The sequence below is a fragment of the Ipomoea triloba genome, chromosome 6 (genome assembly GCF_003576645.1).
Source record: "Ipomoea triloba cultivar NCNSP0323 chromosome 6, ASM357664v1".
Taxonomy (NCBI): Eukaryota; Viridiplantae; Streptophyta; class Magnoliopsida; order Solanales; family Convolvulaceae; genus Ipomoea; species Ipomoea triloba.
In genome coordinates this window covers 16615124-16627085 of record NC_044921.1, presented here as the reverse complement: position 1 = coordinate 16627085, position 11962 = coordinate 16615124, and the positions used below count along the sequence as shown (strand labels likewise).

Sequence of the window (11962 nt, the reverse complement as noted above, 5' to 3'; positions counted from 1 at the left end):
CGTTCTAGTACATGATACTTTGTTCTCACGTCTATATATTTGAATTCAGTCCCTAGCAGTCGTCGTTTGTTTTAATTTATTGCAATGTTAAAAATATAATTACAAGTTATATGAGAAGCGAAATTTAATACAACATAAAACTGTCATTGCTGGGGACGGGAATAGTCATTTTTCTCTCCATTCTCCAATCTCGCACAAAAAACAGTTTATCATATGTTATGTTATAGTCCTGATACTTTTCCTTCACCTCTATTTGAATTTGGTCTCGAACCGTCATTTGTTTTAATCTAGTGTAATCTTAAAAATATAATTACAAGTTATATGAGGAGCCGAATTTAAGACAAAACATAAAATTGTCCTGACATGGGGACCGGAATCGTCATTTTACTTAGACAATTAAAAATTACATTTGCAATTTCATGTAACTAATGCAATAGATATACAAAGCCCTACTATTTTATTAAACGAATTATTTTAGTCTATAATTTGGATGGAATACATAATTCAATATAGTATTTGAGTGAACAAAAGAATGTGAGTATTAATCTTACACCCTGCCCACCAGGCCACCACCAACATATTTCATGTATTTAGCAAAGTTAAAAAATATATATAAGACCCACACAGTAATCAGTGGCACATTAAAGATGAACATATAATAATAGATGTGCATTTTAATTTATTTTTTATTTATGAAAAAATCTGCATCCGCTATTCAAAGGGAATTATGGGTGAAACTCGCATTGTGATCTTAGTTGGTAAAAAAACAAAAGGAGTTAAATCAGTCTAGGTTACCCATAGACCATAGTTGACCAACTCAAACTAAGAAAGCTTATAGACATCATCTGCATGAAAAGTTAAATTTGAAACCTTGTGATTACCAAATTAACTATTCAACCACCTCGACTAGGGTTGCCCCAATTTTTATTTTAAGTTTAATTTTTTTAACTTAGGCGATCCCAACTTTGTCGGACTAATCATAAGCCCACAAGGCCTCCCTGACTCTAGAGCCTAGCCTACCAGTTAGATCCTAATCCCGCCTCTGATCTAGAGCCACACAATTAGCCCACCAATCAGATCCAATCCAATCCAGACATTTCAGCATCCTTGGACTTTTTTTTTCATTCATGTTTTTTGTGGTATTTGATTTGTTTTTTCCTATACATGTTTTCAGTGGGATTTAACCATTATATTTTTAAGAAAAAAGGAGAAATTAAAAGAGAAAATTAGAAGGGGATGGATTGAGAAATTCTCTTGTAAGTTTCTCCCCTTCACTCTCAATGATTCAATTGATGAATTGGCAACATCCATTAGATTTTGAGCATCCATCCATTTGCGGGGTCCACCAGGGGGGTTGGCCGACCTGAAAATTTTTTATTTTTTATTATTTTTATTTTTTCAACTGTCTCTTCATCTGTTACAAACATTTGGTTGTTCCCTCAAGTTGACACTCAAATGTTATTAACACCAATGAGCTTATGGAGCATGTTCTCCTTCCAAATTGAAACTGACAATATAGTGCTCCTTAATTATGCCAACAACTGGGATTTTTCTACACGTTCTTGCTGGTAAATCTCCTCAATATTTGGCCCTACTTTCTTCCATAATAATATTCATCATAATCCATTATGCCCATCAATTATGTGTTTTACCCCTCATCATACCTCCAATTACATTAAAATAATAACGTCTCTAGGGTCTTACATACCGTTATATCTATAAAGTTGAAAAAAAAAATTAGAACATTACATTATTTATATACTTCGAAGAAAAAAATTTGGGATTGTAAATTTTTGAAAATTTTCTGCTACCTAAAACAATCTCATATTATATTTTCGAGAACTAAATAAAAGCATGTAATATTTTAACATTCACATTACCTAGGAAAATAGTGTGTGTGAGAGGGTTCAAATGAGAACATATTCTTATAAAAAGTAATGACTGATCATAGTTGTCCATCAGAGTTCAACAATGATTGAAGAGTTTAGGTAAAAGAAAAAATGAGTCAATTTTGTAGTTATTGAAAAGTTTTAAATTTGCAATATTTATAATCTGACACTATCAATTTTTTCATTTTTTTTAGCAACCTTCAACCGTTGATCTACCTAAATGAATAGATCAAATTAGCCTTCACTTTTGACCCGGAAGTATGTTTTCACATGAACCCTTCCCTATCTGGTTTTCATGAGAACAAAGCTTCTTGTGAGAAATTTGCCCAAACGCTAGTCATCAATTCAGTAGATCTAACAGATAGAAAAATAAAGAAAAAAATGAGAAAAAAATGATGTAAATTTCATAAGTATTACAAACTTTGAAAGTTTAATTTATAATATTTATGAAATTGACTCACTATTTTTCCCTTACTTTTTAACAATTGGTCATCCTAATGGACCGATCAGATTAGTCCACACTTTTTATAACCTAACTCTCTCTATGTATCTCTATATATATAGAGAGTTAAAACTTACCTAACCCCCTCCCCCCTCCACCCAGCAACATTCATGTATAATTTAATTTTTGGTCCTTTCGTTTTGAAAAAAAAAATAAAATCATTTCATTTTAATTAAAAATGCATTGTCATTCATATTAAAATCTCGAAACTTTTTAGTTCATTAATTAATATTATTTGAACCACCAAAAATTTTGCCAATCTATATATGATTTGATTTAGTCAATTCAATATTGATCAACTAATTCACAATTAACTAAATACAAAAGATTGTAATATTCGACATTTCGACTCATCAGCCATATCGAGTGATGCTAGCTAGATTGGTGCACAAATTTTTGCATACTTAACTAGCAATTTTTTTCTATTTTATTTTTGAGTTAATTTCATTTTTATTAATCCTAGATTTATAGATGACAATTCACTATTAGTTCTTTTTTTCAAATGATTCCAATTTGATCTTAGACCTTGTTTGATAAATGACTATTAGCTAATAGCTATTAGCTGATTGGATTATATGGTATAACTAGTTGATAATATTAGCTAATTATAGAAAGGTGTTTGGTAAATTAGTTGTTAGCTGATAGCTGTTTGGTATAATTTCTTTTCTCAAAAAGCTATTTGAAAGAGTTGTTTTGAGCAACTTTTTGAATTTTAGCATTTTGGAATTACAAAAAGTAAAAAAAGTTGATTAACCAAACACTTATATTGATTTGTTTAACTAAGTCAAATAGCTAATAGTGGTCAAATAAGCTAAAATTGGTTGGTAGACTAACTATTTTACCAAACATGGTCCTAGTGTTATTGTGGCATGACCTCTATCAACAAAACAAAACTATTTAAATTCCATAAAATACAAATACATTTAGGTTTTGAATTATGAATTTTTTTCAAAAAAAATAAAAATAAAAACATAACGGATCAACCACTTTATACAAAAAAGGATCAAAATATCCTTGTATTTAACGATATTTCAAGGATTTTGTTGGTGAAAGACCAAAAATGGCTATGTCACGATAATATTATGATCAAATGAGAATGTTAAGTACGAGGTGTCACCTATAAATTTAATACCAAAAATGAAATTAACTCTTTATTTGTCATTGATTGCACCAAATTAGATTTTGAAATCTTGATGTGTTGTATTATGGAGTGACAACTACCTACTACTAAGTACTAACATGATTAATTAGAATGGGAAACAAACAATTAGAGAATAATTAGTAGGGTCAACCCAATTACGTTCATAAGATTTTAGACGAATTTTGTTCCCTCATTATCATCAAATCAAACACACAAGATTTATCTAATCCAATTAATTAATTTTTTAAAATTTTGTCAATTCGTTCAGTCAAAAAGTTTCTTTGCATTATTTTAAAAAGCAAATTACGTCAATCTAATCATCATTAGCCGGATCATTATGAAACAAATCGATATATATAGAAAAAGAAGGTATTTTTAGATTTTAGCCACGTTCATTTACGCATATGGTCAAAATATTTTATGTCATGACCTATATTGAGAGGGCGCTTGGTATAATTTTTATAAATAAAATTATATCCCGCATATATACCACGACACATCATGATGATATGAACTTGCGCGTGCTTAGAAAAAGTATAATTTTATTGACTTTAATAGTAAAAATGAGATGTGACGAGAAACACTTTGTTTTACATTAAATTGATTATTCGTTTTGATTCAACTAATTAATTATTTCAATTTCTATTTTTAGAAAATAGAAGGAATAATAATGTAGGCACTCATGGCTTCATGGGAATTGATTTACATTATTTCATTAGTGTACTTCCGTTATTGCAAATAGAATGACAAAAACAAAGACCCATGGATGATATAAACTTAATTGACCTTCAAAGAAATAGGAAAACTAGCAACAAAAACCAACTAATAATAAAATTTCTCTTCACCTTTCTCGACTAAACCTCCAAAAAAAAAAAAAACTTATAACCACCAGAAAAATAATCTGATATGTCTTCTAAGAGCATTCACAATAATAGATTTTAGGAGTAGTGGAGGCAAGAGAAATAAGAGAAAGAAGATTTGAGATAACAAGATAAGAACCTGATTTTTTGTCTCCAAAATGGGACCAATAAAAAAAACAAAAAAACAAAAACACCGCATACGCCCACCCTAAGAGCATCCTTAGTAGTAGGGTTTTTTTTTGTGATTTTTGAGGAGTTTTTGTAAGTGTAATTATGAAAGAGAAAATGTGATAAACAAATTTGAAATTAAAAATCTATCTGGCACGCACGGTTTTCGCACGGTTTGAAATTTGAAATTAAAAATGGGCGCTTCTTGTGGCTGTCACGTACGGTTTTCACATCTAAAATATTAAAGCTATGGGTCGCACTTTCTGAAATAAACTCGACCTTGCATTAAGGAACTCTCCTATTCTCTCTCTTCCTTATCTCTCCCTGACAAATATTATTCCAAAAACCAACAATAATCCTTTGATGTAGATGCTCTAAACCCAAAACCTTAAACCCTAAACCACAATTGGGTGTGTGCACTCCATGCGCCCGCTAGGCCCGTTAATCTGAAACTTTTTTTTTTCAGATTTTGTTTTGCTTTTTTTTTTTTTGTTCTTCTTCTTTTTTCCTTCCCTCCCATCTTCTCTTTTCTAGTTCACTTGCAAAAACTACTCAAAATATATGGGATGATCTAACATCATCATAAGCATCATCAAAATCTACATCCATCTCCTGCATACTCCCCATACAAGAACTAATTAAGGTTAAAGTTTGGATATCTCACAATTAAAAATAGCAATAATATATCATTTTTGATTGATTGATATACTAACAAGACAGCAAAAAAAAATGGTAGAATTGAATGGGGGGTTTTTTGCTTGGCCATTTTGAAACTTGTTGTCAAAGTCAAAAAATATTTGGTAGTTACTAAATTGTCATTTAGTCACACGGAAGCAAACATCTTTTCTTGTCTCAATGAATCATCAAGGATGGAACAATACATCTAATCATGTCTCGTTTAATCAACCAACTGCACTTACATACTTTGCTACATAATTTTTTTTTTTTTTGAGTAACCCACTCCCATCATCCATGTTAGAGTGTTAATCGGGACACCGGATGCCACTAGACCACAAGTTTATTCTTAAACGTGCTCTGCCAATAGTTTACTTCGTTAACGTGTTATATGAGTGGACGTGCGCATGCTTTCTCGAGTAACTTTTTTATCAAATCTTTGATTCAACGATATGACATACATAATTAAGTGATCTGTCATTATGAGTTACTCACATAAGAAACAGATAATTATTCTAAAAAAATAGTCTAATTAGTATATAGTAAGATTGAATGAAAGGATAAAATTTATGTATTCAATAATCCAAACTACATGGCAAGTTACACTGAGTTTTCTCAACATTTCCAATATCTAAGTACCCTCAACAGGAAGTGGGAGAAAAAGAAAAAAAAAAAAAAAAAAAAGTAAAGAGTGAGATTATGCACTATGCTAATAATTGGTCATTTTTATCACTTTGTATGTTTGAATTTATTTGCAAGTGTACAATTTTTAGACTGATAAAATCAGAGCTTCCAAGAAAAGGGAAAATAAAAATAAAAATAAAATAAAAAAACAAAAAAGGGATAATCCTCATGAGGTATTGTGTGGCAATGAAGCTAAGGGTAGCACCCAAAACTCTGCTGGTCAAAAGGGTTATTATGTTGGTTAGAAGTTGAGAGCCCTTCATACCCATCCTTCACTTGCTTCTGCATTTTCATATCCTCATATGCCTTTGCTCTCTGACAAACAAAAAAATAATAAAAAATTAGTTTAGACTAATCCCGCTAAGTCTTGGTTGGGCCCCATTCAAGAACAGGTCTCTTGAAAATGTTATAGGAAAATTTAATGTAAAGTGAGCAAAATTGTACCTGCATTGTTTCTATAATCTCTGTTTCTGAGTTGAAGTCATAATAGGAGCTTGCCTCTGTGAGCTTCATTGATAGAAACTGAAAGCCAAAGGAAATATTGTTAAGAAAAAAGCTAAATGACAATAATACTAATTTTTTTGGTTAAAACGCATACTGGCTTTTGTTAACATAATTTTTTTTTTTTTTTGTTAGATCTAAAATGATTAAAGATAGAACTTAAAATCTATTGTGTAGAGTTTCGAACCCGTATCACTGAACAACAAAATTAGTATGGTACTAGAGTGTTTTAACTCGACTTACCTCAACTTGATTTTGCAAGGATTGGACATAGTTGATTATTTCATCCAACATTACAGCCATGCCCATTGTCTGCAATTTGATTAAGGAGACATTATTAGGATTAGTTTTATGTTACCCAAGACAAACAAATTAAATTCATAATAGAATTAATAGCACTATGTAATTACCAAAAACATGGAACTATAAAACTAATATTTAATTACCTTATAGCATCCTGGTACAATATCTTGCAAGCACTTCAGTCTTTCATTGATTTTCCCTCTCCTGACCTGAATTTTTTTTTAAATAAAAAATAAAATAGTCAAATTTATCTGCAAAAATTATGGGAAAAATCTGTAATTTAGCATACAGAAAGGGAAAAAGAAAACAAAATTAAAATATTTGAACTGACCCTTTCTGCTAAACTGTGACTATCAGTGGCCTGCCCTCTTCTGGCTCTTACATGCACAACTTCCATTGGTTTTGTTTCTTCATCTTCACTGCTTTTCTTTCTCTTCCCTCTTCCTACACTCTGTAATAATAATAATAATAACAATTAAACCCTAAATAAATACGAAATAATTAATTAAATGGTTAATATCCACCTACTTATCACCAATCGGTATAATTTAACCACATGTCTCCATGGTAAGCTACAATTCTACTGTTCGATGGCAAGATGCTGAACTCTGCCTTCGAAGCCATAGTCCCAAAAAAATTATATATTTATATATATGGCATTCAAACTTACATGTTTTCTCCTAGTCCCAATCTCAGAAACTGCAGGTGAAGAAGAGTTTGGTGAGCAGCTTTCCATGGTGGTGTAATCTGCAGGCTTCATCTTGGTCTCAAGGGCATCATTTACAGGTAGAATCGAAGCCGAAGCCCCGGGGGCCCGGTGGCCCGCTTTCGCTTCATAATGAAGGGAATTGGGTGCAGAAAATTCTGCAGCAGGACTCAGAAACTGGTCCTGCTGGGAGAATCCCATTAAGGTCTGGAAATTCGGGCCCGAAATCTCTCCGAAATTCGGGTTTATAAGCTCTGGGAATTGCCCAACTTCCATGCTTGGATCCACGTTGAGTAGAGGGAATAGCTGCCTGAAGTGATCTGCCATCAAAGTTAGTTTTATTTGGTGCAGAGAGAGATTGATTTTCTCAGGATGGAGTTGTGGATGATGACTTATTGGTAAGGGTGAGACTGTGAGTGCTTATATATACCAAGGGGCCAGGCTACAAAAATAATACTAAGCATGGAGGGGGTATTATTTTATTATTTGTTTTGATGAAAAGAGCAAAAAAAGTTTTGAGCTTTTTTAGAGGGCCACGTGGCAGACTGGTCTTCTGGGGTTTCTGCTCCCTGGCTGGACCCCATCTCAGGAGATATATCCAATAATATTGGACCAGAGTTTAAACCATTGGCTGCCTTTCACCCTCCCATGACTTACATCATCAAAATAGTTTTTTTCTTTCTTTCTTTCCTGTTGTGCATTAGATTTTTCGGCTTACGTTACACTAATCATAAACCTTCAAGCCAACTAACGTAATCATACAAGTTAATGACCTTGTGGTCTAGTGGCATCCGGTTGCACCCCATATGGAAGGGGTGGTTTTGAGCCTTAATGGAGGCGCTGCGATCTCTTTGTACTTCAATAGGTTGAAAAAAATCATAAACCTTCAGAACTCCTGTCTAAGGGCGATTGGGGGAAGTAAATGGCCCAATTAATTATTTTAGTAGAAGGAAAAACTAATGTATTTAGATTTAATTTTTAATGAAATATTGTTTTTAATAATTTTTTATGTGATGTAATTATTTTATATTTATTAGTGGCTTACAAATTAATTGATTTCACCATATATTAATTATGTATAAGTATTATTTCAAATGACAAACGATTTAATGAAAGTATATTGGTCCATGTAAATTTGTTCTTTATATATATAGTAAAATTCTGAAGTGATGACCAATACCAATGCCAAATACACCAAGTACAACTAAAAGTGAATACAAAATATTTTAGAGAATTAGAGGTGCCTACAAATCTATAATCCAGCGAGGGGATTAGTCACTGTGTCCGACGATGGGAACCCTAGGCTACACCCAAAAAAAAAAAAAAAAATTTACAGTTTGTATTGGTGAAATGGGAACATTGTCCTTAAAATTTCCTTCATTGCACCCAGTATAAACCGTGTACTTTTAAACATGTGTGTGCATGCTAGATCATATTCGAATTTGGTATTTATATATATATATATCTATATTTAGGGAAGAAGGAAGGAGGATTAGGTTTTGAGTCATAATTCATGTACTTGTGTTGGACTTGGCTAAAGCAAGTTTGGTAGTGTTATTGGGATTAAAGGTTTAATTTAATGGTTAAGGCAATTGTTTGTATAAATTTTAAACAAATAAATTGTAAACACCATCATTTAATAAAAATATCATTAAAATATATGTGGAGAAAAAAATGAAAATAATGACCCTTTTCATTTAAGGTTTTGATCAACACTAGTGTCAAATGCATCAAGTATAACTAAAAGTGAATACAAAACGTTTTAGGGTCTGTACTGGGGTAATGGGAGCATATATAGTCCTTACAAATGTCCTTCATTACACTTGATGTACCTTGTGTAAGAAGTATTGCTATCAATCGACACCATAGATTATATAGATACATATATATTTATACTCTACTAATACTCTAGAACATATTCGAATTTTGGTGTTTATGTCTTCTATTTAGGGAAGAAGGATTAGGTTTTGAGTCCTAATTCATGCATTGTTGTTGTACTTGGCTAAAACAAGCTTGGCAGTGTTATTGGGATTGAAGATTTAGTGGTTAATGCAATTGTTTGTATAAATTTTAAAGGTTTATACAAACAAATAAATTGTAAAAAAATCATCATTTAATAAAAATATAATTAAAATATTTGTGAAGAAAAATGAAAATAATGATCCTTTTCATTTACATATGCCTAATTCAATTAATAAATATTTACTCAAAGTGTTCACTTTTGAGATGTATATAATTAAAAGATTCTATATATTAAATAAAATGATTTAAACAAAAGAAAAAAGTGAATAAAGAGTTGATTTGACTCTAAAATAATAAAAGTTACTAGGAATATAAGACCAAACTAAGGGGATTATAATGTTTTGGTTGGAAAAAATGAAGGCTTCCACATGAAGCTAAGAAAGAGTGTGGACAAAAGCATGAGCAAGTTGTGTTTGGTGGGCAGTTGTTTTTGCAATCCCATCCTATGGTGCAACTCTGCAGATCAGATCACATCCCACCCTGCCCACACATGGTTAGGTTTTGAGTTCAAATCCAAGATAGCTATTGTGTATGTAAATATGCAATTGAATATAGATACATATATACGTGGACTTCTTCAGTAATGCACGGTAAGCTCTACATAAATGTACAATAACTACTCCAACTTTGTGACTACTACATGAATGCAATGTGCCTTCGGAGTTAGAGTAGTTATTGTGCATTCATGTAGAACTTACCGTGCATTGCTGAAAAAGTTCGCATGTTCTCACGTTAAGAGGTGTTCTCTCCTGGTCCAAAATGAGGTTTAATAGTTCTAACAAGAGTCAATATTGTAAATTATAATGAGAACACAAATTGTGTTGGTATAATAGATTATACTAATCGCTTATATTTCGTGCATAATTTATTTCTTGTATTCTTATAAATACTTTTTAACTTTTCCTTTTTTTCCCTCGCATCGTTAAGTCTAATTATTAAACTTTTAGCTCAAATCTTCCAAAAGCTAAAAGTCAATTTCATGTTTTTTTTTCTTCTATTTCTTTGAGTGTTAGCAAAATGGAGAAATTAACTTCATAACCACATGTGATTGTTTGATGATGAAGGTTATTAAATGTTGGATATGCTAGATGAGAATTTGAATTACTTAATACAATGAGAATGTTTTGTTGGAATATATTACAATGAGTGGATACAGAATCATGAAAATAACATTTAATTATCAATTATATATGAAACTACAATAATTTAATATTTATTTTGATTACGTAATTTAATTACCCTTTTTTTTTCTCTTTTGGCATTTTTTTAATTGTACAACACTCATTATTTCACTAGTATAGTAATTGTTACAAATTTTTACCAATAGTTACAGCCATACATTCATAGTTTCATATTCAAAATCACATTTGAGAAGGTTTAAAATTTGAATTAAAATCGTAGAAAATGAAAGATTTCATATTTCTTGCAAAGTTAAAAGCTTTTCCTATTCAATTTGAAATCCTCTAATGTTTGGTCCTCACAAAATAGGGAAAAAAAAAAAAAAAAAAAAAAAAAAAACCCTCAATAGAGAATAACCAATAATTGTTACTCATCTTAGCAAATAGAATTAAAGAAGACAATGATAAAGAAATAACGTAAAGAAAAAAACATGACAATAATAGTATACCCATTCTACAAAATCACCAAAACAATTCAATTCAATGAATTAACAATACACATGCACCAATGGTCCCATGTAAAAGAAACACAAATTTAATGCATAAATGTAATTTGTATTTGTATTTTACAATGGAACATATACCATGTGTTGAAGTTTCAAGCACTCAATTGTTGTTTTCAAAAAAAAAAAAAAAAAAATACTCAATTGTTGTCTCAAAGCCAATACCCACGTATTATGCTTCCTTCAATATGGGACTGTACTTGTTCTCCATCATGAAATTAGTATAATGTATCCCCTTCAAGCTAGGGCACGTGGAGAATGAAATTAGATCCACTTTTAGGCTCTCAATTTAGCAACATTTACACATTTATTTTTCATTATCAATTCAAGTCTATAAATGTTAATTTTATGTGATGATTCAACATAAACCAAAAAATTAAGGAGGTGTTTAGTAAATACGGAGTAGTTATTTACAACTGTTAACAGATTGAGTTAGTGAATTTGACTAGTTAATAACATTAATCGATTATAAAAAAATTATTTGGTAAATTAACTATTAGCTTATATTCAATTACATGCAAAATGACTTCTTCAAAAAGTTAATAAAAAATTATTTTGAACAGCTTTTTAAATTTTAACATTTTAAAGCTATAAGTTATTAAAAAACTAATATAATCAAATAAGTCAAAATTGACTAATAAACTATGTTGCCAAACAAGGACTAGAAGATCATATATATTAAAACAATAAAAATAATTAAAAAAATAAACACCAAGAAATTTTTACAACGTAAAAACTACGCACGGGTTTTTTCAATAGTGTTAATTTAAATTCATTATATTTGGATAATAGGATTGGTGATTATTTTGGTAACAAGTTTTCCTTTAACT

At 30.8% G+C, this 11962-nt stretch overlaps 1 protein-coding gene across 1 annotated transcript; it reads right to left on the bottom strand.

The window, feature by feature from the left end:
• Nucleotides 1–5783: 5783 nt before the first annotated feature.
• On the bottom strand, nucleotides 5784–7830 carry LOC116022823 (transcription factor BEE 1-like). The gene is made up of 6 exons (XM_031263705.1): nucleotides 7394–7830; nucleotides 7055–7174; nucleotides 6867–6932; nucleotides 6664–6732; nucleotides 6364–6441; nucleotides 5784–6234 (listed from the first exon to the last, which is right to left on the bottom strand). The coding sequence occupies exons 1-6, from the start codon at nucleotides 7754–7756 to the stop codon at nucleotides 6112–6114; spliced, it is 819 nt and encodes a 272-aa protein (XP_031119565.1). The 5' UTR covers nucleotides 7757–7830; the 3' UTR covers nucleotides 5784–6111.
• Nucleotides 7831–11962: the final 4132 nt, after the last annotated feature.